General features: G+C 44.2%; 3 protein-coding genes across 7 annotated transcripts; 1 reads left to right on the top strand and 2 right to left on the bottom strand.

Moving 5' to 3' along the window:
• Positions 1–371: 371 nt before the first annotated feature.
• On the bottom strand, positions 372–2,231 carry six9 (SIX homeobox 9). The gene is made up of 3 exons (XM_023813703.2): positions 1,781–2,231; positions 1,159–1,322; positions 372–644 (listed from the first exon to the last, which is right to left on the bottom strand). The coding sequence occupies exons 1-3, from the start codon at positions 2,162–2,164 to the stop codon at positions 491–493; spliced, it is 702 nt and encodes a 233-aa protein (XP_023669471.1). The 5' UTR covers positions 2,165–2,231; the 3' UTR covers positions 372–490.
• Positions 2,232–3,228: 997 nt separating this feature from the next.
• Positions 3,229–11,308, bottom strand: six5 (SIX homeobox 5). Its single transcript, XM_023813699.2, has 3 exons — positions 10,534–11,308; positions 8,035–9,596; positions 3,229–7,793 (listed from the first exon to the last, which is right to left on the bottom strand). Exons 1-3 carry the CDS (start codon positions 11,226–11,228, stop codon positions 7,150–7,152), a joined length of 2,901 nt encoding a protein of 966 aa, XP_023669467.1. The 5' UTR covers positions 11,229–11,308; the 3' UTR covers positions 3,229–7,149.
• A 3,991-nt stretch (positions 11,309–15,299) lies between these two features.
• Positions 15,300–26,352, top strand: LOC111844854 (uncharacterized). 5 transcript variants are annotated; one of them, XM_023813696.2, is made up of 18 exons: positions 15,300–15,507; positions 16,435–16,954; positions 18,144–18,247; positions 18,557–18,777; positions 19,089–19,177; positions 19,565–19,668; positions 19,967–20,187; positions 20,414–20,557; positions 20,884–21,012; positions 21,154–21,201; positions 21,663–21,788; positions 21,881–22,051; positions 22,379–22,842; positions 23,351–23,661; positions 23,817–23,995; positions 24,769–24,941; positions 25,159–25,376; positions 25,535–26,352. In XM_023813696.2, the coding sequence occupies exons 2-18, from the start codon at positions 16,461–16,463 to the stop codon at positions 25,783–25,785; spliced, it is 3,447 nt and encodes a 1,148-aa protein (XP_023669464.1). In that variant the 5' UTR covers positions 15,300–15,507; positions 16,435–16,460; the 3' UTR covers positions 25,786–26,352. The 5 variants fall into 5 exon arrangements, with proteins under 5 accessions (XP_023669464.1, XP_023669463.1, XP_023669462.2 ...); XM_023813695.2 differs by lacking the exon at positions 15,300–15,507 and adding an exon at positions 15,964–16,161; XM_023813694.2 differs by lacking the exon at positions 15,300–15,507 and adding an exon at positions 16,105–16,161 and having other exon boundaries at positions 16,431–16,954.
• Positions 26,353–26,621: the final 269 nt, after the last annotated feature.

Genomic DNA, 26,621 nt, shown 5'->3' on the forward strand with positions numbered 1-26,621 from the left:
TTAATGCAAAATAATTGAGAAAGTTGTTAAATTGAGAATAGCTGTATTATAAGGGGGCGGCATGGTGGTGCAGTGGTGAGCCTTATACCTCTGGGACCTGGGTTCAGGTCTCTGCCAGGGTTCCGTGTCCCTTATGGTGGGTTGGTACCCCATGCTGGGTTCCCTGCCTCGTGCCCATAGCCCCCAGAGTAGGAGACCCCCTGCAACCCTGAATAGGACAGTTACAGAGAACGTTGGGATGTAGTGTAATGATGAGCTGCTCTCAGTGATGCATGGCTTTGACTTTGCAGGTTATGCACCATATGCTCAGCAATATTAATGAGCAGGAACGCAGCTGATGAGTTTGCTTTATATTCAGTGCATGACACTCGTACCAAACATTAAGCCGTTTATTCACTATAAAAAAGGCATTAACTACAGACGCTAAAACAGCACACAATCCAATCATGAGTGGATCTCCTCAGGTGGCAGACTGCTGAGGTTCCCATCTTCATAACTGCCCTCTACCCAGGACGCCCACTGGGGGCTGATGGGAAGGGGGGTGCGGGCAGCTGTACAAAGTGACTGGGCTCCCTGGATGGGGGAGGTCTTCATCGGAACTTGCATATCCTGCTCCTGGGGTCCGATCTGACCCCTCTTCCTCCCTGAGAAAGTACATTCGCTTAATTTGGTGAAATTGAGATTATTCACCAATGTTTTTGTGTAACTTTTGTTCTGGCATATATGGCCTAGTACAAGTCAATTGTGTCTTTTTATTATTATTTTTTTTGCCAAGTCAGTGAATTTCACTTAGGTCCCTTTTGCAAGGATTATACATCCTTGTAGTTTTACACATCTGCTTATTTGTAATGAAAAAAAAAAAGATTTTTCACTGAGGACCTTGCACAAGCAATGGTACATCCATCCAGTCTATTATCATGAGAACTCAATCCTTACAGATCTAAAAAGTGTCTGAAAACATTTCACCAGCAGGGGGCAGTATTGGCCAACTTTTAAGAGGCAGACTGACCTTGTAGGAAGATGGCAAAAAAACAAAGACTAAGATAAGAAAACTTTGAAGTAAGGAAAGAAATCATTGCAGAGTCAACGGTGTCCGATTTTAAGGAAAAAAGAAAAACAAAATGACGATGATAATGCAGAAAGGGATCCAGCTCTCACCTATACCGGCACTGGGCGGCCCGATCTCTCTGGCGCCGGTTCTTGAACCAGTTGCTGACCTGTGTGGCAGTGAGGCCGGTGGCAGCCGCTAGGTCTCGCTTCTCGCGGGGCGACGGATACGGTTTGTGGCAATACCACTCCCTGAGCATGCTGCGGGACTTCTCCTATGGGACGGCGTGCGGACACACAAAGGAGAGGAGAACCATGCAGCTTCTGTCTGACCCACACATATAGATATAAGGAATATCAGCAATATATCAAATTTCAGGTATATTTATACCACCGATTCCTTTGTTTTGAATAGCATTCATACTTCGGTGTTTAAATATTTACATTTCCTGGTCAATAATTTAAATTACTACAGATTCATATTTAAATTTTCGACTTGTCTGTTTATCGGACAGACAATTTTATTCGTTATATCTACACTTTATTGCACAGCACACATTAAAAGTTTAGCCTACATTTAAAAATTGTTCACCGATCAGACAATTTTATCGGTTTTATCGATCTGTGAGGTTAAAACTGTACACCGCACATTAAAAGGAACAGCACTCTTCTGGTCCGTTGTATGAGACTACACACCAATGCAATACAATTCAGCCATACTTTAGAAACCTACCTTAAAGCAGTAACTCGTCTCCTCTCCGTCCCAAATGGTCCGGGGCAAGGGAAACTTGCGCCGCACGCGATACTTGCCCACGGCCCCCAGGGGGCGCCCCCGCTGTCGTTCAGCCTCTAGGTAATGCGCCCGCAGCCAAAGCTGCTGCAGAAGTGGGTGACTGCAGGAGGAGAAGTGAAAGCTCTCCAGGAGGCTGTAGAGCTCAGTGAAGCGGCCCTGGTGGAAGGCCACAGCCGCACGGGCCTTCAGCACGCTCTCCTGGCCCTGCAGGCTCGACCAGGCCGGGAGCGAGCGCAGGAAGGCCGCCAGGCGCTCCATGCTGCCGCTCTGCAGGAGCACCTCGCAGACGCAGGCCACCTGCTCGGCCGAGAAGCTGCAAGTCATGGCGACGGGGCGGTGGGGTGGGGGGGGTCGGCCTTTGATGGGTCTGCGAGAGTTTGGCGTCCGATCGTTTGATGCAGGTTCTTCCGAGCAGAGAGAAGAGGGAACCGCAGGTATGCAGCCCAGAGGAGGAGAAGCGGCGCTTTTGGGTAACTGGGATCCGCACACTTTGGGGAATATTCCAAATGCAAAAAACAAAAACAGGAAAAAAAAGCTTCAAGCCAGGATTATCCCGCCAGTTGGACAGACACAGTCAGCTTTAAGAGAGAGCTTTTCACAAGTATTGCCTGTTACAAAGTCAGATTGGCACAAAATACCTACACCTCTCAGATTTAGAGAATGAAAAAAAACAGCAATAACAAAAACAAATTTCCCATGAAGTGTCACTACTGCCGTTCTTTCATTTTTTACGCAATAACGAATTGCAACATGCATGAGCGATAAGCTGGAATTCAGGAATTGATCTTTGGGGAAAATCACAAAAAAACGACAAAAAAAAAAGGAGGTAGAGTGTCAAAGCGAGAATAGAACCAACCTCACGCAGGAGACGGGTTCCGTGGTTCCGTTGGATCGGATGCACCCAGTCCGGATGGCTGTCTTGATGAGCACGCCTGTGTTCCTGAGAGTTCAGATGCAAAGGAAATATTCTCCAGGGCTGTGGATCTTCTGCTGGTCCCTCCCATGTGTCACACTTCACAGGTAATATGAGAACATGGGGGTTAAAGCAACACATGTGCAGCAACGCGCAAAAGGCTGACACACTCCCCCCCCCCCCCTTGGACACGCACGCACACACACACGCACGCACACGAGGCATAGTTACAGTAACCTCATCTGCTCAAACAGGCGTAGAGACATGCGCCAGTAAAATCAGCGCTTCTCAGTTTCACTCCTGCCCATCTGCAGAAAGGTGTTCAGAGCCTTATGTAAACAAAGCACTGAACATTTAAATCAGAATTCAACCTCATTTCCAAATCAAATTGGAGGGGGTTTAAATGCTTGTTCGCTTATGGAAAAGTGCACACGCTACATCTACAGGACTCACAAGACAAAAATCAACAAGACGATTTCATTTTAAATGTTTATTACAATATCAATTAAATGGTTTATAAAAATAATACCTTTAAGTACAAAAATGTATTAAAAAAAGAGGTGTTCTCCACCTTGAAACCAATTCTGTTTAAATACATCCCTTTACTAAAGCTTTGGTTACAACGGCTGTGTTTGCGGATGTGTGGTGGGGAAGTGGGAGCAGAGGTAATCCAAAGAAACACCAATGAAACCAGAGGATCGGGGAGCACAAGCGCACCAATGACATCGCGTGTAAAAACATGACAGGAAGGTACATTTAACTGTAACAGCTTTCACCATTGGGAGAATGTCCCCCCCAACGCACACGGAGAGACAGACAGACAGTCACATGTATTCCCTTGATCTACAAATAGTGTGCACAGCTTAAACACAATGTTTGTACAGGACATAGCAGACAACCCCCCACACAAAAACACACCAGAACACCAATACAAGTTTAAAAAAAATAATAATAATAAAATACACAATTCACAGAATACAAACCTTTGGTAAAGAATTCCTAAAAAACTTTAAGTCCTATTTAGAATATATATTTATATATGCGTGCATACAAAATAAATGCTTAAAGTTAGTTTAACAGAATAGGTGTACTTTCTATCGAGCGCCTACTTTTAGTCAGAGATCATCCTGAGGGATTGTCGTACTTCCAAAGCGGAGGCCAATTCCGAGGATGCAGTGGAAGAGCTCAGATGCAGTGGAAGAGCTCAGATGCAGTGGAAGAGCTCAGCTGCAGGCACAGTCACACTGGCAGAGCTACAAGAGCGACCAACAGCCAGACAAATGCTCTCCGAGCTGATTTATGTCAGTCGACAGTGTAGCAAAAATAGATCTCTTAGGTTCATCCTTCTGTGCAACTCCCTCCAAATTTTTGTCCCAAATTAAAATCTGACAGCGATATCACAACTGAAACCAAGTACTGGTTGAAGTAGATCATTCATTAGGACTTTAAAAACTCACTTTCTCTGTCCAACTCAATCCAGATCATTTATAATCAACGGCATGATTCAAACTGCACCACAGCCTTTACACCCCACTACTAGAGTATTATGTGACATCATCATGGTGCAGAGATGGTGCACAGACAGACAATAAGGATGAATCCCCTTCAACCTGAAGGCCAGGTAACTGATTCTCTGAAATGCAGAGAACTCATTTTCCATGTCCAGGCCAGTAATTTACAAGTGATTCATTTGAAATGTTTAAAACCACAAAAAAAATAAAAACCACACACTACAAAAACAGCGGAAACTTCCATGCATTCAATCAAAATTTCATACTGATTGGGAGGGAAAGGTTCAGTCAAGTGCAAGAGTTCATGGAAAGTTACTTTCTCAAAGCAACTCAGAAAAGACGTCCCTCACAGAGCTACTGACCCATAAAATGGTTAAAAAATAAATTTAAAAAGACAAAACGGATTTTTTTAACGTATGGACAACTACAAGAGAGAATGTCAGATCAAGTGTACCTCTGAGAATGCAAGATGTTAAGGCAAGCAGAAATCTAGCCAGAATATAATCTGCACAAGAGAACAATGACAGCAGCAGAGATGACACAGAATTAATCACACACCAGCTTCTTGTTCAGGAGGGTCAGTGCAACTGTCCCTTAGTCTCAACACAAATCTCTGCCGAACAGCCAGGAAAAATAATCCCTATAAACGCAAACGGTAACGTTCAACCGAAGCCTTTTATAAGTATATAAAACATACATTTTAGCTCCAAGAACATGATTTAAGTGTAACTTCAACAGAAAGAAAGTGTCCTCCACAACCTGTGAACTGCTACACAATCACTCTACGGTCTTCCAGACGAGCCTTCATGAACTGGAATCTCGGTGCCCTGCCTGTGTAAAATTTGGCAGAAAGACCACCTGTAACAACAATCAATGCTAACTCCACTCTGAGGCACTATCTGTAGAGTGTTTCTGCTCATCAATAAAACAATTATAACATTATTAAATCATGAGATCCTCAGTGATTATTATTACTACAATAGCCTGGATTACAGTGATTAGAGGTACCATTACAGGGGAAAAAATATCCTGCAGAAACCCAGACTGCCAGGGGCGGAGAACATATAATCATTTTCACAAAATTAATGTAAAATTGTACCTCAGCATCAACATTTCGGGTGGCAGCCCCAACAGAATGGAGTCATCTTTTAAGGAATTTCATAAGGGTTATTTCAGGTTTCCAAAGCAGATATCACATATGAATGTTGAAGTCTGAAAACATACCTTTACAGAAACAAAATGCTAATCACTCCCAACTAAAAAATAAAAGACTAAACATTAAAAAAAAAAAAACTGCAACAACCCACAAGCAGAACAGTCAAGACAAAATGATGCATGCTACTTCGGTTTAAATTTTACAAATAAAGTAATTGGAAAGTAATGCTATATTTATTTTTATATATACATACACACACACACACATAAATAAAGATGATTAAAAAAAACTAAATCTGAAGTGTTTGATTGCATAGTGTAACAAAAAAATAGTTTATCAGTTAAAGTGTTCTTGTTTGCCTGACCTTTTTTGACCATGTCAATAAAATTTACAGAATTAAGATCCCAAATGTACCAACATGCAAACCCAGCAGGAGATAGCACAGCCTCTAATGTAAATTTCCGGTGACGTTATCACATTTTAAGTACAACCAGCACCGTGATGCAGTCTAAGACTTCTTGAACTGAAATTTAAACTCATAACCAAATCATGACAGACATGTAAAGCATTAAAAACACACTGCCCATGTTCACCTTGTTAGAGACCAATATGGCAGCTTAAAGAGTCAGTCAACATTTCTAGTCAGTGTGCGAAGGACTAAATGAAGTGGCAATAATGACGTCTAAACCGAGTTATGTGGGGATGCTCTCACAACTGTTAAATATTAGTGTTAACAGAAAGACTTGAGAAATTAAGTCAGTATGTCAGCAAATGTGTCCAATGGCCGATTAAACATTTGGAAAACCAGCTTAGAGTGGCCTTTAGTTTGTAGTGTGGTGCTCCTTGAGGCTGGGGAACTTAAGAGTTAAAAGCACTTGGGCATAGAGGAAGATCGTAAGATAAGTCAGTCTACTTCGTGCTTGTGTGCTTATACTGTCGACACCACTGCATACAAGACATTAAACACCAACTCCCACCTATCTTGTGCGGACAGCCCTAAAAGGCATTGATACATCTCTCTCTGTCATCCTACTGGATCTTATTTCATTATGTAACGCACACAATTCATTCATGCAAATTATGTGTCTAACACTGAATATTTAATCAACTTAATTAGCAGTCAATATGCTTAATATATGTTTTATAACTTTCTTTGCATAATAAAATAAGATCCAAATAGAATACATTTGTATACGTTTGCAAACCTATACATGGACTATCAGCATTAATACAATAATCTGTGTTTTTTTTATTATTATGTAAAATACTTTTACATGTTAATGTCTTGGTTACCGTGGCAATGCTGACAGTGCTTTTCTTTACAAGACCTTTCCGGGGCAGAGATCATCACGCTGGCTCGGCGACCACCAAGAGGCACTGTGTGATGTCATCACTAAAGCATGCTGACGGAGGGCCGGATTTTCCCCACGGATGTTTGCGCTTAGCTGGGAAACTGAGTTCCTGAGGCCCTGTCCAATGGCGATAGCTCCACAGCTAGGGGGCAGCACACGCTCTCCAGCCAATGGTCATCCTCCATCTCAAGCCCCACATGAAAGGGCTCCGTTCTGACCATTATCTGGACACTGCGGGTGCAGAAGTTTGCCATCCAAGATGGCAGATCACGTGGCCAGCAGAAGATCCCTTTAACACGGTGACGGTGAACCTGGGAATGTTTCAGGTCTGGAAGTGTACAGATCCAATGGAGAAGACCCTGGTTACGACACGCTCATTACAAACCTAGATCCTCGTCCACGGGTACGGACTGGAGCTGTGTTAGGATTTTGGGGTCCTGGTCCATGTCCTCTGGGTCATCCAGTTGTGACGTACCTCCCGCCTCCTGCTCAGGAGATGGGGTGTGGAGAAGAAGGCCCTCGCCCCCGGGAAGGGCGAGCAGAGCCGAATCCTCGGGTAGGTCCCCCTTCCCCCGGACGTCAAACAGAGTCAGGCCTGTGGACGCAGAGAGGGACACGGGGCTCCAGGTGGACGGAGGCAGCTCGGAGGTGGTGGGCATGCCGGGGGGCTGCGGGGGGGTGACGCCGCTGGCCGGGCTGTGCGCAGTGACCTCCGGGGCCAAGGCAGCCGAGGAACCCTGGTCTGGGCCGGAGTAGAGCGCAGAGGAGCCAACTAAACTTAGCGGGCCGTCCGGAGACTCGAAGCAGCTGGTGGATGAGGGGGTGGTGGGAGCGAGGGAGATGATGGGCGCAAGTGTGATGCCCCCGTTGGTGGGCGTGAGGCACTCTGGGGCAGCTTTGGCAGGCAGGTTGGCGAGCTGAACGCCAGCAGGTAACGTCAGGATCAGTTTCCCCTGCTGGATGCTCAAGCCGGTCAGGATGGGGTTTCCAGTCATACCACCAGTTAGGAGGAGGTTCCCAGCTGTGGGGGGTGGGGGGTTGAAAGAAAAACATATTTCGCATAAGCACAAGCATCATGCAGAGAAATGAACCGGCATAAATACTTTGATTTTAATATTTGCCCATTTATTTAGCTCGATATTTAGTTCTAGCTGTCACTCACATGCAGAATGAGTCAGGACTCCCAGAAATGCTAGTGGTGTTAATAGTGGAAGATCAATGTAACAATTAAATCGACGGTAAGTGATCTGTGGGTGACTAACCTGGAGGAGTTTTGGGGAGCTGAAATACTCCAGAACTCAGCAGCTGGACCCCAGCAGCACCACTGGCTGGGGCTGACAGGCTCTGCAGCTGCTGGCCAACTCTAAAGGTTCCCTGGGTGATGCCCGCACCTGCGCCAGTGCTGGAGGCGAGGATCTGAATGGTGCCTCCCGGGGAGGAGAGCGAGAGGGAGGGGGCAGTAGGGACCACCTGTGAGAAGGAAAGGGGTCCTGGGGTAACTGCGGCCATGGACGTCACGGGGAGGAGCTGGGGCAACGAAAGGAGCTGGGATGTAGCGGTCAGCCCTGGTTGGGAGATGGGGACGACTTGCGTGGGTGAGGATATGGGGATCACTTGGGCGCCAGGCATCTGGAGGGCCTGTGCGTGGGGGAGTGCGGACGTGGAGGCCACCTGGTCACCCAGCTGGAGGGTCAGACCCGGCTGAGTGGCCGTCAGTGGGATGGTGACGCCACCGTCACCGAGTGCAGGGGAACCGCCCGGCTGCTGGGGCTGCGCGAGACTGGAGCTGATGTGAAATGTCTGAGCTGGGAAACTGGGAATAGAAGCTTGGGGGAGCTGGGAGGAGAGGGGAGATACTGGGACCAGCTGCGGACAGGGGGAGACCTGGGGGCCGGCGTGCTGCACCAGCTGTGACACGGGGATGCCCTGGATCGACGGGACCACCTGGGGCAGGGAGAGCACCTGTGGGGACGAAGAGGCCGACGTGGACGACACCACCTGACAGACCTGACCACTGGAGGTCAGCTGGGAGCCAGTGGTAGCAAGCACCACGATTTCTGCCTGCTGGGTGGAGAGAGGGACCACCTGACTGGAGTGGATTAGGCCTGGTTGGGACACAGTGCTTTGGATGGATTGAACTTCAGGGAGTTTACATTTCTGGGCAAAAACCAGGGGAGGGAGAGAGCTAGGGGAGGACAGGCTGGAAGAGGAGGAGGAAGAGGAGGGGGACAAGGAATTTGGGGATAAGGCTTGAGTGTCTTCTACTTTCAGGCCTTCCTGAATGGGAAGGGAGCTGATGAAGTCTACGGTGGAAGGAGCGGCACCGGCTTCAGCCGCCTTGCCATCGGGAGGCAGTGGGAGGGAGATGGTTGTGCTGGAACTGTTGCTACTGTTGAGTACGATGGTAGGCAGACTGGCCTGCGCTTGCAGCGGGTTAACTGTCGCCTCCTCCAGGCCCAAATCCACACAGGCAGACGGTTTGGAGATAACCTGAGCCCCGTTAAGAAGAAGAGAGGAGTTGGTAGCAACCGAGCTCAGGGTGATGGTGTGGCCGTCTCCCAGTGTCAGCCCATTAATGATGACCCCGCCTCCGGTTCCCGAGAGCAGGGAACTTCCATTGAGGAGCAGTGGATGTGGGGCAGTGATGAAGCTCCCTGTGCCATTGAGAAGTAACTGGCCTCCTGTGCTGCAGGGGGCACTAGAGATTGATATGACTGATGCGGTCTGGCAGCCAGGGTCTTCCTGAGACATGGATGTTACGGCAATGTCGTCAAGACCACACCTACTAGACTCATCCTCTGTGCTGTGATTGCCATCAGACTCACTGAAAGGGAAAAAAAAGGGAAAGTGTGAAGTGTAAACAATCATGTATAAACGATATACTAGGGAGTAAAATACAAATTATTAATAGAAAATATTTTCAAATTTTATACATTCGCATGCAACCAGTGGGAAATGTTATAATATTCTCAGATTAAACAAATGATGTAAATAATTTCTTGGTGATGACAATGCAACTTTATATGCCTTCCGTAAACTTATTTCTGGAGCACCAGGAAAACTGGCGCATGACAGCCAGGATCTCTCCCCCCATCCCTGATATTAACTAACAGCAGTATCCTCCTCACGCCTCCCCTGTCGGCCCGGTCCGCTGGGACACGGTTTCGGGAAACCTGAGCCGAGCAGGGCGCCATCGGGCTCACATTTCACAACAAAGCAGCACGCCTCTCAGCCCGGGACAGCCACCTCACCTCGCCTTATCACTTTCACTACCAGCTCATTCAATCCGCCGGCCATTAAGGCAAAGTTTAGACAAACATCCGCATCGCCGCAAACGGATGTTTTTTCTTTTTAAACGATATAGACCTATAAGAATTGACACATTCAGTGCAATTAAACCCCCCGATGCAGACGGGACCTGATCATATTTATCCATCCTTAATAATTACTGGGAAACTTCATGCGGCTCCCTGCAGGTCAATCATTTGGAGTTGAAGCATTTATATTTTACAGTCATTGAGCGGAACCTTTTTATTTTTCTGGTGCGTTTGATCTTTTATAGTCAACCGCCTAGTGATGGAGCTAAACACTTAACATTGCATGGTCACTAATCTCTGCATAATTTACAGCGGACACAAACACGGATGGATGATTACGGGCACGACCTAAATTTCTGCTCGTAGGTGGAAAAAACGGAACTTTTTAGTTTGCAAAATATTCATAAAAACAAAAAAAATCGGTCGTGCCGGATGCCGTCGTACCTTTTGCTGTTGGTGCCGGACGGGGTCCTGTCTCTCTGCCGGCGGTTCTTGAACCAGTTGCTGACCTGGGTGAGCGAGAGCCCGGTGATCTTGGCCAAGTGCCGCTTCTCGTCCGGAGTCGGGTACCTGTTGCCGGTGTAGCACTCCTTCAGGGCGTTGCGGGACTTCTCCTTGAAACAGTACACCGTCTCCTCTCCGTCCCATATCGTCTTGGGCAGCGGGAACTTCTTCCGCAGCCTGTACTTGTCCACGGCTCCCAGGCTGCGACCCCGGGACCTCTCCGCCTCTTTGTAGCGCGCCCGCAAGTACAGGTCCTGCAGGAACCCATGGTTGCTCGGGTGGAAGTCGCGGCTTTCCAGTATGGCGTACAGCTCTTTGAATTCCTCCCGGTGGAAGGCGACCAGCGCCTGGGCCTTCAGCAGGGTCTCGTTGCCACGTAGCAGGTCGGCCGACGATGGGATGGTGGAGAGGAACCGACCCAGGCGCTCCACATTGCCCGCCTGCAGCAGCGCCTCGCAGACACACGCCACTTGCTCCGTGGAGAAGCCGAGCGCCGAACTCTGGAAAGTTTGCAGCAGCTGCTCCGAAACATCGTCAACCTCCGCCTTCTCTTCTTTCAGCTTCCCGGACTCCGGAGACAACTTCTCCGGGCTGTTCTCTGTTTGTACTCCTTCCTCCAGAGAAAAGGAAGCCATTTTAGTGTAATTTTTTTTCCACCCCAGTTCCTCCTCCCTCCCCTCGCCCTCTATCGCCTCTCTCCCCGCCGACGAGCGTCTCCGGCCGCTCTGCACGTCACGCCCCTTTGGGGACTCCGTGCCACGAACGCTTACTCTGAAACTAAACCATTTACCAAAACAAATTAATCAGCCAGGATTAACTATAATAATAGAGAAGCCAAAAGTCTTAATGAGTCATGGAACTTTAGAGAAAGAACAGCGGATTAGGTGCGAAAATCCCTTCTACTGCAATTTGTTTTTACTGGTCAATGGCGAATCATCTATACACATACACATATATACACACACACACACACACACACACACACACACACACGCACACATATATACAGGTGGTATATATATTGTTTTGCTCGCTTCCTGTAAAGTTAAGATAAAAGAAATATGCGGCGGAGCTTCATTGTAGTTAAGTATTTTTTGTTACCAATGACAGTGACTAGTAATTAACAAATATACTATTATACTATTTTCACTGCATAGGGCTCGGAATAACAGTGGGTATGCTATAATACGGAAAGTGACCTAAACCTTATGCTTGTGTTATACAAATAAAGCGCATGTGTTTGGGTAGCTGATTAAAACTTTACAAACATTTCTGAGTATGCATTTATGTGTGTTATAAAGGAAAAGAAAGCAAAACGTCGTTATGAATATGTAAAGCAGAGTTAGCTACATTATTTCGTCTCCCAACCACGTTGTTGACCGGGTTGTGGGAGGGCCTGGAGGCAGGGCTAGACTGGGATTAAAAATGAGCCTTCGACTGCTGTCCATACATGCCCCCCATACATACATACCCACAATGAGTTTTTCCTGAGGGGGTCCCATGACAAATTTTGCCAGCCCACAGCCCCGTCGGCCCACATAAAAATTGCCAGGTATGCCAGATGTGCAGTCTGGCCCTGCCTGGGGGCTATATGTTGGAAAAGGCAGTCTTTCACTCTGAATATCAGTCCATTATGGGACAGAATGCACATAATGGACAATTTAGAAATGGTGATGAGCCTAAATCCACTTGGACCTGGAGTGAATCAGAATCAGAACGTCTTTCATTATCCTGGGGGAGGTTGTTCGTCATTACAGACTGCACTGTACGCAGCCATACAGTGTCCCGCATACACATGTGACTCAGTGGGCTAACCCTCTGTGCCCGTGATCAGAAGGTTGCTGGTTCGAGCCCATTCTCAGCCTTCCTGCAGGTCAGTAAGGCCCGTAACCCCCAGCTCCCTGGGCGCCACAACGGGTGGCTACTCATCTCAGCCAGCTTGCCGTCACCTACAGAGAGCAAGTTGGGGGAGGCATAAAGAGAATTTTTCCATAGGGATCAATAGCATATCACTTACAACAATTTCTGTATAAAAAAAAATGTCAAACATTTTAAGATGGTGATAAATAGGTGGGAGAATATAAGTGCAGTAAAATTGCAATAGAATGATAAATTCACGAGGGGAGAGACACTGAGAGAACAACTGAACTCTACTGAGCTATTGGTATGTACTATGTTTTATGATGCCTAAATATCTAATAGTCTCCTATTATGAGACCACAGACAGTTGTGAATAACTTGCAGTTTTCAATTGTGTTTTCTATCCATCTTCTATAACCGCTTATCCAGCATAGGGTCACAGTGACAGTGTAGCTATTTTGCAGTTTATTTTGCAGCTATTTTGCATCTGCATCCTGAAAGACAGTGTAAGTCTGGAACTCATACAATCACAGCCTCTACTTAATCTATTGTCCTTTGAGGCAATTCACTAGAGGTTGGTCTTTGTAAACCTTTATCATGCAAAACAGATTTGGGATTATTTCCAAAAGGATATTTTTGAAACAATATTTTTCATCTTCTATTTAATATTTAGCCCATGATACTATATAACAACTTCAGTGTCTACAGACTGCACCTGTTGTGTATATGCAGTGTTTATTTGTTTTCTTTCATTATATCAGTATTAGTGCGGATTAAGTATAACAATAAAAATTATAATGTTACGTAATTAAAATGAGATACCCTGGAAGGGAATGTGTCCCTTTCTTGGGCACATAGAGATCTGGATACAGTTGATGGATCTTATCCTCTGACTCTGTTGTTTCTGTCACTGCAGCAGGAAACCAAATGATCCTTCAGCTCTGGCTCCACCATGCAAATGTTCAATGTCCAAAGCAGAATGCAGCTGAATACACACCCACCATGCACGGCAGCACTGGCTGTAGCTGCAGTTCTGAGGCAGTGAAAATACATTTTTTTAGTGTAAACCTTCTTAATTAAGCTTAATAATATCTGAATAAATGCAGAAGACCTCTCTCTGATTTATTATTATGTGGCTGTGAAACACTGTTTCATAGACAGAGATATATAGCATTTGTGTATGAAGCAGAGTACCTGAACACGTGTGCCGGTATGATCTAGAACGTATCAGAGTACCGGTGTAACTGCTAATGTGGATAGCTGCACGTATACACATACAGGCAGAGAGACATTGGGTAATGGGGCAGGACCAGCTGCCCACATCTTAACTAATACACTGGAATGTAAACTTCTCCAGAGAGCACAGACAGTCGTAGACTTGGACTGCAGCTCTCCACACCATCCTGACACTAAGCCCTATCTGTTCAGCCCCGTCAGTCACACCAGTACTTACACGGCACCATTCGGTAGCCATACAATGGTGGGACTTTGACCGTTTTTTTGTGTCCAGACATGCTCACAAAGGCCGGGGTGGAAGATTGTGGGAATGCTAATATAAAACATTAGCAATGACAACAGAATAATTGTGTTCATCATGCAGACCATATATGCACATAGTAATATAGTCTCATTGCAATATACATCATGCACATATAGAACCTATGACTATGAGGATTGGCGCCTCATCCTGGGTTATTCCCTGCCTTGCACCCATAGCTTCCAGAACAGACTACGGACTCTGGCAAGCCTGCATGGAATAAGTAGGTATGAAAAATGGATGGATGAATGGATGGATGGTGGGTGGATGTAATATATAATTTCTAGAAATAAGGCAGATCAAAGAACCAAACAATCTTGTCTTTTCCAAGCCCTCTTTGATGGCCAATCGATTATTTTTCATGCTGATTTCTCATCAGCATTTCAGTCTAGTACCATCAGGATTATATGTAACTGATTTTTAATTGAATATGGTTTTAAGATGTTAATAGCTGGAATGTTTATAAAACAATAGAATAAGTAAATGGAGATGAACAGAAGTTATATATAAAGTAACTGTTATTTTAAATAATTTATATTAGGAGATGGTCAGTAACATGGTGGTTGCCACAAAGTAATTCTGTCAGTAAAGTTAGGCTAATTGATACTTTTAAACTTCACATAATGTATGATTTTGTGTGTGTGCCCTAAGATGCACTATTGTCCCAATCATGGTGTATCCTAGCCTTGTTGCATGAGCAGAATAAGTTGTTAGAAGATTGATTTTTAAGAGGTTATTTTACCATAACTAAATCCTTTCCCCACATTAGGCCGTTTCTTTACCTTCCAAACTCCTTATACATTATTTTAATATCCAGAAGCTTTTATAAATTGCAGAGTATCGCCACCTCGGGGCCATAATGGTGAAGTGCTCTATAACGCTTTCCGAAACGCCTCTGTGATTGGCTGGCTGGATCTGCTTTATGTAATTCCTCTTCCTCTCCCTACACGCATCCCCGCTCCAGAAATACATTTCCGATTGTTTAATCCCATACTACATGTCGCCCTTGTCCGTGATTGGTTTGGTAGCCTAGTTTGTGTGTGGGTGGAATATTTCAGAATTGGGCAGCTGAGGAATTGCCCATTTATTTTATGTTGCCGCGCAAGTTACATGAAACAAAACCAATGTCTTGTCCTTCATATATCAGACGCTGACAGTCACACGTGGACAGAGTTAACTAGCTACATGTATAACATGCGCCTTGTGGCGTATATTTACTATTTCTAAATGACGCCTGTAGAAGATATTATTCACAGTGTTGCCTTATTCGGTTATTCACAGTATTAGAGTCTTTTCTTATTGGGGAAGCATCGTAACGAGGTCGAATTCAGGTTATTGCCGAACGTGGTGGGGACTCCAGGGCTGAGCGCCAGGACGTTATCCGGGCTTAGGGTAGGCGGCAGGGGCGTGGCGCTGGCCGGGATGTGCGGGGTGAACTCCGGGGCCCGGGCAGGCGGGGAGCCGTGGTCTGGAGCGCAGAGGAGCCTACTAAACCTAAAACAATAAAAATTTGGAGAGTATGTCATTAAATATTTTTTTTTAAAATCACTAGTTACCATGCGCGTGATTGTATTTCAATTTCGCAGTAATATTTCTTCGAAAGATAATTCTTTATCGCAGGCTTCTTTTTCTATTTCAATTATACAAGGTGTAGGCTACTGATATTTATGGTCATGAGGTTCTTGTGACGGGTGCTGGCAAATCTGAAGAACATTGCAGGATTCCAGACAGTAGCGGTTATCCTGTGCTAAACTGTTTATTCCGATCCCCTCCATTTCATTAAATACAAATATATGTTTGATATTACAGTAAAAGTTGCCTTAAATTAATGATAAGTATTGGTTTATTTTCATGACGGTGTCATAAATTACAGATCCCAATTTACCGCCTTTACCACGTTGTAAATATCGGTAAGACTTTGAGCACATTACATAGCTTTATTAGAGTTGAGTGTAGATGTTTTGTATTAATTACCATATAATACGTATTTTGGTCTATTTCATTACACATAAGAAAAGCCACACAGAATAATAAGAAAACGAATTAGTTTTTGTTCTAGCGTTTGTGGTTAGGAGGTGATGGTGCTTTTATTTTGAAAGGGTAACTTCGGTGACGTCAAGACACGCTGCAAAATGCCGAATGTACGCGGACTTCTGTGGCTGCCTGTAATGGTAATAATATTAATAATGCAACGTTTGTAGGCACGAAATATAAACGTCTTCATTACTGACGCCTGAAAGCGGCTTCCCATAAAATATGAACGTGTGAATTATTGACGTGTTTCTTTACGTGTGCATTTTTTTACGTCTATAGGCGTGAAACAAGTCGTAAAATATATGGTGTGCGCATGTGCGATGCCAGTGTGCGCGTGCAAATAATGCTCATCGGCGTGGAAATCAAAGGAAAACAATGTACTAAAATGGCTTCCTTTCCTCGGGAGTTAGGAGTGCAGACAACGAACAACGCGGAGATGTTGTCTCCGGAGTCAGCAAAGCTGAAAGAAGAGAAGGCGGAGGTTGACGATGTTTCGGAACTGCCGCTGCAAACTTCACAGAGTTCGGCGCTCGGCTTCTCCCCGGACCAAGTGGAGAGCATCTGCGAGGCGCTAATGGAGGGGGGCAACGTGGACCTCCTGGGTCGGTTCCTCTCCACCATCCCTCCATCGACCGACCTGATCCGTGACAACGACACCCTGCTGAAGGCCCAGGCGCTGGTCGCCTTTCACCGGGAGGAATTCAAAGAGCTGTACGCCATACTAGAGAGCCGCGACTTCCACCCGAGCAACCATGGGTTCCTGCAGGACCTGTACTTGCGGGCGCGCTACAAAGAGGCGGAGAGGTCCCGGGGTCGCAGCCTGGGTGCCCTGGATAAATGCAGGCTCCGGAAGAAGTTCCCACTGCCCAAGACGATATGGGACGGAGAGAAGTCCCGCTACGCCCTGATGGAGTGCTACACCAGCAATAGGTACCTGACTCGGGGGTGAGAGGCGGATTGGATCAAAATGTTCTGCATCTGCATTAACACGTGAAATTTCTACGTCATAAGAAGACAGAAAATACCATGTTAACACGTCCATTTTGAACACCTTAAGGTGTTTAAAATTATGTTACCACTACATCAGTTTCTGAAGGGAACCGCTACATTCAGTCATTAGAAGAGAGAAAACAATTCCTCACTCAGTATAGCTTGTATGAATTGAGGTTAAGAAATAATTTTGATTGGATTGGGCTTAGGAAATACTGATTTACGTTGACATTAGTAACATCTGAATTTTTGTAGGCTACTAGTTTTTGAGAAAAGATGTACAGTATCTAGTGTACTATATTATACTTATTCATTTAGCATGGTGTGTTCGCCTAACTGCCCACTAGATGGGAGCATTAGAGCACAAATGGCAAACTTGTAATTTGAATTGATGGGAACAAGAGAGAATTTTGTGTTCTGCATGCCATTGATTTTGATGTAAGCTGGTTAAGGGCCGTTATTAACGGCTGCGTCTTTAGTGCAGTCGGGGAATTTTTATGTAATGGCGGTGTGACTTATATCTTACATTGTGACTGCAAAACCAATTAAGATTGGTTAGGGTAAGAATATCAGGGCAAAAAAGGTCATCCTCCAATTCAAGAGGCACTGCCACATAAGTTGACAGTCATCTCTGGCATCTCTAGCTTCTGTCCTCAACCTGGGTGGTTTTTAGTTATTGCCAGTGTCTCCTGCTTCACCATGTTCTTGTTTACTGCTGTGTTAGAAATTTTGAGCCTGGAAGCAGTCTGCTGCTCAGCATAGCCTTCTGCCAGCAGACAGGATTAAACCAGGATTTAAAAATGCAGATTATTAAAAAAATATACAGTAGTCTCTTAATTTTCCCAGAATTGTATATCTCATATATGTGTGTGTAAATCGACACATGTATGTGTGTGTTTCTTGTGTGTGTGTGTGTGTGTGTGTGTGTGTGGTAATCTACTACTTCTGGTGTTATATTAAAATTAGCAACTGGAACATTCTGTGAAAATCCTCTATCATGAAAAGCCTCTATCAGACACCATGTGAAAAACTAGCTCCTTTGAACAGTTTTTATATAAAATTTGCTAACTTGGGTGATTTTTCTGCCTATGTGTTATGCATATTCTTCATAATGACTTTGGGTGTTTAGGCGAGATCCGGAGCCTGGGAGGACAGAACCAGCTAGAGAGCGGCTGACCACAATTCGACTGGCTGTTCTTCCAAATGGCAGAGATACAGTATTTTTACCAAGAGGTAAGTTAGGGGATCAGGCTTAGACATGGGCAAAGACGTTACGACTTAACCATCACAAAGACACTTAACTGAGACAAATGCAACAAAGATGAATTTTATAAAAATGAACAATCTAGAGTAGCTTTTGTTTTTAACAGATTAGTGTCACACTGAGTAATAGCCTAATTGTGAGTGCTGTGACATCGTTTCCAAAAAATTAAGCTCTGTTGTTTTCAGTAACTCTGAGTTTTGTAAATTGGTCAAAGTATTGACAAGAGAACCTGTAAACCACTTATAATAATTGTGGCTTTCTCTCTCTTTCCTTCACAGTGGGATCATTAATAAAGAAAATCGTGGTACCACTCTCCATGCCAGAGAGCGCATTTATTAAGAAAATAAGAGCAGAATTCCCTAGCTTACGAGGTGACTTCTGCCTTTGCAGAGTCAACAGACTTAGGAAAATCCAGCAACTGGAGCTCACCTCTGTCTGTCCCGCTGCAATAAAAGCGTGTCCTTTGCTGCGAAGATCAGCGGTATACATCAGACCAATGGTACGTTACTGTCACTTGAATCAACTTGCAGGGGCTCCCTGTTTGAAGCTTTTGTGTGTTAAATGTATGTGTGACTGCTGAAAAAGCAATAAGAAAAAATTAATCACAAAAAAACTTGCAGGACCTCTCAAATATTACACTGGCTATGACATTGTAGCATTTTATCAGTAAATGAAACATGCAATCACATTTAGGGTCAATTGCAGAATCTTATAATTTTTTTGAAACATACCTTGACCTGTATACAGCTGTAAGAGGCATGTATAGTGTGACTAATCTAAGAATATATTGTTTTGTGCTCAATTTAACAGGAAAACAGGGAGGAGGTCGAGAATGAGCATCAAGTGGGTGGTGGGAATGGAATGGAATGGGAAAGCCAAGACACGGAGGAACAAAACAGGTCAGAGGAGGAAGTTTTATTTCTCTACAAATAATATTAGATGTATCCTCATTGTATCCTACTTTTTGTTGCAATCAACAGCTAACCTAGTGTTTGAGTTGAGGAGGAAGTGTTTAAGTCATAGCCTATGTACTCTAGCTAGCTGAGATTTAAAAGATTATATGAAAATGAGTCATTTTAGCTTGCATAGTTACGGTTAGTATGCTAATATTTTGCTACTTCTGGTGTTACATTCAATATTAGCACCTGGATCATTAAGTGAAAAGCCTTCATCAGGTACCAGGTGAAAAACTGGTACCTTCAAACTGTTTATTTCAAATATTATAACATGAGTGATTTTCTGCGTATATGTTATGCATATGTCTCATAAAGATTTTGGGTGTTTAGGCGAGATGAGGAGCACGGCGGGACAGGACCGGCCCGACGGCGGCTGACTGCAATACGACTGGCTGCTCTTCCAAATGGCCAAGATACACTCTTATTACCAAGAGGTAAGTTGGGGGATCAGACTCGGACACGGGCGAAGACGAGATCGCTTTACTTAACCACTGCTTATGGCTCAACCATCACAAAATGCATGAAAGACGAATTTAATAAAAAAACAAACTATAGCTTTAATTTTTAAAGGATCTTTGTCATACTGAGTAGTAGCCTAATTGTAAGTACTATGACATCGTTTCCAAAAAATTAAGCTCTGTTGTTTTCAGTAACTCGGTATGAGTTTTGTAAATTGGCAAGGGAACCTGCAAGGCACTTACAACGTTTGTGGTTTTCTCTTTTCCTTAACAGCGGGATTATCCATAAAGAAAATCGTGGTGCCACTCTCCATGTCAGAGACCGCATTTATTGAGAAAATAAGGGCGGAATTCCCTAGTTTACAAGGTGACTTCCGCCTTTGCAGTGTCAACAGACAAAGGAAAATCCGCCAGTTGGACCTCACCCCTGTCTGTCCCTCGGCTATAAAAGCGTGTCCTTTGCTGCGAAGATCGGCTGTGTACATCAGACCAATGGTATGTTACTGTTATTTGAATCAACTTGCAGGGCCTCCAAAATGACACATAGGCACACAGTGACATTTTTATAAGTAAACGAATCGTGCAATCTCAGATGTAGAGGTCAAAAGCGGAATCTTCTGATTTTCTTAAGTCATGGTTTTAAAATGCCTTGTCCTCTCAGTTGGAAGAGGCACGGATGGTGTGACTAACGGAAGAATGTGTTTTATTGGCAATTTAACAGGAGTTTTGGGAAGAGGGAGTCCAGAGTGTGAACGTAGTGGGGGACAGAGGTGGAATGGAGTGGGAAAAGCACAACATGTTGGAGGAACCAATCGGGCTGAAGGAGGAGGAGGACGAGGAGGAACGAGACTGGTTGAAGGAGGAGGTATGAGATGGGTCTTTGGTTGGTATCCATACAGTAAGACTGTCGGAACATTCTTAGGCAATGTATGACTGATCATAATTTTTTAGACAAGTCATTATTTTGCTTTCAGTCAATTTATCTGTGTCATTATAACGTAGGTCAATGATGTATATTCCTGCCGTACTCACACTAGCCAGGCTGTATCTTGCTCAGGCACGTTTGATCCCCAAATTCCAGTTCATTTGACTTTCGCTCCTATTTTGTGAATGGCTGTATTAAGGATGGATTCATAGAATAACTATCATTCATGCTTTTCAGTTCATTGAAAACACATTCTGTGATTTCAGGACATGTTTACAGGTCAGGCTGACGATAAAGCAGTTGAAAGAGAGAGTGTAGGCTTGCCGGAACGCCATGCCCTACCCAGCCAGCAGGATGAAGAGTATCAACATTCGCCGGTACTAGACCAAGAAATGGTAAGAAAATGCTCGTATGGCCAGCTCACACAAAGCAAAATGTTGTTTTGCAGTAAGGATTCCGTTTTTAGCCAATCGTCTTTGGGTTGTTCTGATTGATCAATTAAGTAGCAGTTAAAATGAAGTTTCATATGACAACAGGAGAGAAGACGAAGGCAGTTTCAGGAGCGTGAGCTGAGAAGAGTAGAGGTAAGTTAGTCATGTATCGCCGTATAAAACTATAAATCCTCTATTGATATTTATCACATAAGAGACATTAAGTAAGGGATAATGTACAGGCAGCCGGTAGTTATCGCAGAAATAAGCCCCGACAGTGTGATCAGGACCCGACGCGAAGCGGAGGGTCTTGTATCACACTGAAGGGGCTTATTTCGCGATAACTACCGGCTGCCTGTACATTATCCCGCTTATTACACGGCTACTTGCCACATAAGGAAAATGACATGGACATGAATATGAATTTGAAACATTTTATTGGCATATTTGTTTTAAAATAACATTTTTATCTTTCCGCGAAACGATATAGTACCACGTGACTATGCGTTATTACTTTGGAGCGGTTATTATTTGAAAATAATGAACCTGCAAATGTCTCAACTGACCAATCAGAATCAAGCATTCCAGAGAGCCGTGTAATAATTTGTTTATAGGTTATAAATACCAGGAAGAAAATGATGAATTCCATACCAGAGCCTGACAATGGGGTAACCGTCCAGTTTAAATATCCTGATGGTACCTTAAAACGGAGACGCTTTCTACCTAGTCAGCCTTTCCAGGTAATTTCTGTACCCCTGCGTCTTATTCTCCTCAGTTTACAGCCACCTACTCTTTTTAAAAGCGATTAATTGATACAAACTTCACTTTGCAGCATATAGTTGCCTTTGCAGGCAGTGAAGAAATGGCTACTGAAATATTTACACTTCAGAATGCTATGTCCCGCACCTCACTGCAAAGCACCCAAAGAGGTTCACTGGCAGACAGTGGCATCACTGCACCGTGTACTCTGTACATTCTGTGGATGTTGGGGGATGCACTGGAGGTGAGTGCCTTTGGGTGTGCATTAGTTGTGCGCTGTTCTGTGGGGGTGTCATTATATTTGCTGTATTAATGTATTAATATGCCCTGCATTTTGACCCAAAACACATAGCCGGAGGAACCACTGGCAATCGAACCTTGGTCCAAAGAGTGTTTTCATTTCGGCTGGGCTTCTTAGGAGAAACAATTTACCATTTCCGTGGGTAGTTAGCTGATTTGACTTCCTCTTAATCGCTTTGGCAGCTCCTTGCCATCAATTGGGATGTGAAGTTGTGGGTGAAATTCTTTGGGCCTTCATGTGGGTTAACGTTGTCTTATCAATTCATTTCAGGATATTAAGTCAAACTCCTCCGCAGCACATGAGCAGACGCGAGCTGCACCACCTACCACAGTCCCTGCCTTCTCCCCTGCTCCCCCTCCACCCGTCACAATCACAACCCTTTCCCCTCCTCCCCCTCCACCAGTCACAGTCCCCACCTTTTCCCCTGATCCCTGTCTGCCAGTCACAGTCCCCTCCTTTTCCCCTCCTCCCCCTCCAGCGGTCACAGTCCCCGCCTTCTCCCCTGCTCCCTCCTCACCGGTCACAGTCCCCGCCTTCTCCCTTGCTCCCTCCTCACCGGTCACAGTCCCCGCCTTCTCCCCTGCTCCCTCCTCACCGGTCACAGTCCCCACCCTTTCCCCTCCTCCCCCTCCACCAGTCACAGTCCCCACCCTTTCCCCTGCTCCCCCTCCAACCCACAGTCCCTCTAATATCTCCTCCACTCCATCAAGCCCAGACCTGCAGAACACTGAAGAGTAGGTACCTACACACATTTTCTGAAGAGACCATGTTTCATTATTTGAGATATATATATATATATATATATGTATATTTGTATTATATCAGTATTACATTATTTGCATCTTATACAGTATAATGTATTAATTATGCTATAATTATGTTGTTCCTACCTATGTAGAAAAAAAGAATTCTAAATACAGTAAATACTTTGCGTCCTGCAGTAGCATGTGTAATGAACTGACATTGATTTAAGAAGTATGTCATATGCACGGTAAAACAGTCAGTTACACAGTTATACAATGCAAGTCTTATTCTGCATGCTTCCTCTGAGCACAGCTGATGCAAATCAAACAAGACACGACACTTACTTTCAGGTCGACGCTATAGAGCACAGAGCGAAGTGCAAACATATATTTAAAAAAAAATAATCTGCATGCTGACATTGCAGAACTTAAAATTGTGTTTGTGCGTATGTCAGTAAAGAAACGTTTCTTCTGCTTTCTTTTCTCTCCCTCCATACAGACCTTTTGACGTTGCTTCTGCACTAAAGACTCTGAAGTCAAGGGTTCACCATCTTGCTCCCACGGCTAACCAGATAAATGTTCTCCGTAATGAAGAGTTTGATTGTGCGTTGAGAGCCTTCAGGCGGCCTGCCTTTGACCCAGAGTCAAAACTGGACATTGTGTTTATTGATGAGGATGGTCTGGGTGATGGGGCCGCAGATGATGGGGGACCTACCAGGGAGTTTTGCAGACTCCTGATGGGACAGATCCAAGAGCACCAAATATTTGAAGGCCCTCAAGAAGCTCGCACCCTGGTCCTTGACAGTGTTGGTATGTTTAAACAAAAGAAACTGATTTGATATTCATTTAAAAAAAAGCTGTGCAAATCAGATTTTTGCAATAATGTTAGAAAAAGATGCTTGTTGAATTTATGCATTTCCAACACCGCTTTATTTTAACGTTACTATGATGTTTTTTTTTTTTAGCCCTTCACAACAACATGTACAGAATTGTGGGCCAAATGTTGGCCGTTTGCCTGATCCAGGGAGGTGTGTCACCTAACTTTTTCTCAAAAAGGCTTTTCAGCCAAGTCTTTGGTCTACCGTCTGCCCCAGCGACCACTGAAGAAGTGGTGGACTGCGGTCTAAAGACTAAACTGGAGAAGGCAAGTTTAGAAATCATTATACACTTTTGACATGTTCTTACCTTTTGCTTAGAAAAACTAGGAGTGTCCATTATTGGTGAAACGGTTACTCAGTGAAGTCCATTTAACTGGGCCTTGCTTCTTCATGGAATTTACTCGTATTATATCAACTATTATCGTATTATAGGTAACTATTATAAAAGCCATAATACCGTTTTGAAATTTCTTTACGGTGGATCTGGTTGCTTCAGTTATATCAGCAGTGCAAGGCCCTGAAAACATCACATACTCATAATCACAGTTAATGGTTTGAGATTTTCATTTAAGTGGCAATTCCTTCTTATAATTAAGCAATAACATACGAGAACGTGTGCAGTTGGACTCTAATGATTTGGTTGTAGGCACGAGGCCGCAGATAATCACAGCCGGGTTGTATTGGAGTATAACTGCATGATTGATTGAGTAGCGTTCATTAGATAACAGTAATAAGCCACAATGGGTAATACTTTGCTTGATTGTTTATATAAACATTTACAGGCCTCCGCAAAAAAAAAATAGTTCCCACCAGGCAACTGTTGACTTTTGCCAAGCAACACAGACATTCTAACTCAACACAGGTCACTCGCTCCAAACTACTTTGCATCATTTAAATTTGACTAAGTAGCACTTTTTAGACGCGGAGTGATACATCTGATGTGAAATGTCCAAGTACAGTAATACTCTGATGGCAGCACTCAGAGCGCCTCTTGTCCAATCAGATTTCTTGGTTGGAAGTAATTGTTGTATAATTTCAGATAAGCAGTGCAGAGACACTTGACGATGCCAGACAGGCTGTTAATGAAGCAGCGGATGAGTTGGATCCGATGGGAGCACGATGGCACCTCCAGTCCTTGGAGCAAAGGGAAGAGTTGATAGAGGCTGCTGTCCAGTTTCACTGTGAGAGACGAATCCAAGCAGCCCTCCAACAGTAAGTTGTCTGTGCTGTATTACAAGCAGAAAAGGTTTGATGACAGCTGCTGCAAACCAAGTTTACATGACCCCTGGTACTCTTCTTACACTTCACCTTCAGTTGATCTTTACACATTTTGAATTATTTCTTCCACTCTGATTAAAACATGTAAGTTCAGCATGATAGGATTAGAGTAATAGTATAGGTACTCTTTTTATTATTTTTTTTGCATCAGATTCAAAGAAGGACTGAGTGCTCTTGGTGTCCTGGAAGAAGTGACGTCACGCCCTCAAGCTTTTGAGAAAATCTTCCTGCAGGATACAACATCCCTGAAGGCCAGTGATATCGTGGGGCTTTTCCAGGCCAGATCTAGATCATTGCCAGGGTCTGATCGGAGACGGCTGGAAGCCAGAGCCATTGCCTTTTGGAAGGATTGGCTCCTGGAGGTAGAAGGTATGGAGCCCTGTGCCAGTTATTCCCAAATGCCTGTATATTCCATGAATTAAATGGGATACGTCTTTTTGATTTTCTTTCATACAGCCTACTACTGGCTTTGATCCACTCGTTTGTTAATCCTCTTGCAGTGTAATTTTTTTTGTCTTTCTATACAGGTGGACTAACCCACCCAATCACTCTTGAGGATGTTCTCATTTTTGCCACAGGCCTGCGGCGAATCCCAGCAATGGGTTTTGTGACGCAGCCAGAACTGGCGTTTTTGCACCCAGAGGATGGACTGGTCAGATTCCCAAAGGCAAACACTTGTTCACTGGTGCTCCAGCTACCTGTGGGACAGGCTTACACTGAATTCAAAAATAACATGGAGCTTGGAATAGGCTCTGGGGAGTGCCGAACGTTACGGTGAACGTTCTAAGGGTTTGGTATTCTGAATACTTTTGTTTTTCTTTATGAAAAAACAGCATGTAGAATAATGCTTTTACAGAAACACTTTTGATGACAAACAATTGTATTTGGTCTGTTCATTTTAATTAAACTTGAAGAGTGATTTTGAGACTGCTTGCTTATTCCAAGGCATGTCGACAGTGTGATGACATCACTTCCAAGATATATATGTCTGAGGATGAATGTGCTGTACTTTAGACCGGAACCTGAGGGCCTGTTTAAAAATGTCTCTTGCTCCATCCAAAGGATTTATATGTTACCTGAGATGTTCCAACCATTCATCATTGGGCTGCTTAATCTATTGTCTGTTGAAGCAGTTCACTAGAGGATGGTCTTTGGAGATCTATAAGGATATTTTTGAAATAATATTTTTCATTTTCTATTTAATATTTAGCCCATGATGCTATATAACAACTTCAGTGTCTACAGACTACACCTGTTGTGTATATGCAGTGTTTATTTGTTTTCTTTCATTATATTCGTGCGGATTAAGTATAACAATAAAAATGATAATGTTACGTAATTAAAATGAGACCCTGGAAGGGAATGTGTCCCTTTCTTGGGCACATAGAGACCTGAATACAGTTGATGGATCTTATCCTCTGACTCTGTTGTTTCTGTCACTGCAGCAGGAAACCAAATGATCCTTCAGCTCAGGCTCCACCATGCAAATGTTCAATGTCCAAAGCAGAATGCAGCTGAATACACACCCACCATGCACGGCAGCACTGGCTGTAGCTGCAGTTCTGAGGCAGTGAAAATAATTTTTTTTAGTGTAAACCTTCTTACTTAAGCTTA

This window comes from Paramormyrops kingsleyae, chromosome 17 (assembly GCF_048594095.1).
Source record: "Paramormyrops kingsleyae isolate MSU_618 chromosome 17, PKINGS_0.4, whole genome shotgun sequence".
Classification (NCBI taxonomy): domain Eukaryota; kingdom Metazoa; phylum Chordata; class Actinopteri; order Osteoglossiformes; family Mormyridae; genus Paramormyrops; species Paramormyrops kingsleyae.

Excerpts from the sequence above, each read along its gene's own strand:
- six5 (XM_023813699.2), bottom strand. The coding sequence starts at position 11,228 with ATGGCTTCCTTTTCTCTGGAGGAAGGAGTACAAACAGAGAACAGCCCG. Across the intron at positions 9,597-10,533 it reads TCCGGCACCAACAGCAAAAG|TGAGTCTGATGGCAATCACA; the intron begins GTACGACGGCAT and ends TTTCCCTTTCAG. Across the intron at positions 7,794-8,034 it reads GCTCCCCAAAACTCCTCCAG|CTGGGAACCTCCTCCTAACT; the intron begins GTTAGTCACCCA and ends CACCCCCCACAG.
- LOC111844854 (XM_023813693.2), top strand. The coding sequence starts at position 16,338 with ATGTGCGATGCCAGTGTGCGCGTGCAAATAATGCTCATCGGCGTGGAA. Across the intron at positions 18,248-18,556 it reads TACAGTATTTTTACCAAGAG|TGGGATCATTAATAAAGAAA; the intron begins GTAAGTTAGGGG and ends TTTCCTTCACAG. Across the intron at positions 18,778-19,088 it reads CGGTATACATCAGACCAATG|GAAAACAGGGAGGAGGTCGA; the intron begins GTACGTTACTGT and ends TCAATTTAACAG.
- six9 (XM_023813703.2), bottom strand. The coding sequence starts at position 2,164 with ATGACTTGCAGCTTCTCGGCCGAGCAGGTGGCCTGCGTCTGCGAGGTG. Across the intron at positions 1,323-1,780 it reads AGACGAGTTACTGCTTTAAG|GAGAAGTCCCGCAGCATGCT; the intron begins GTAGGTTTCTAA and ends GCCGTCCCATAG. Across the intron at positions 645-1,158 it reads GCCGCCCAGTGCCGGTATAG|GGAGGAAGAGGGGTCAGATC; the intron begins GTGAGAGCTGGA and ends GTACTTTCTCAG.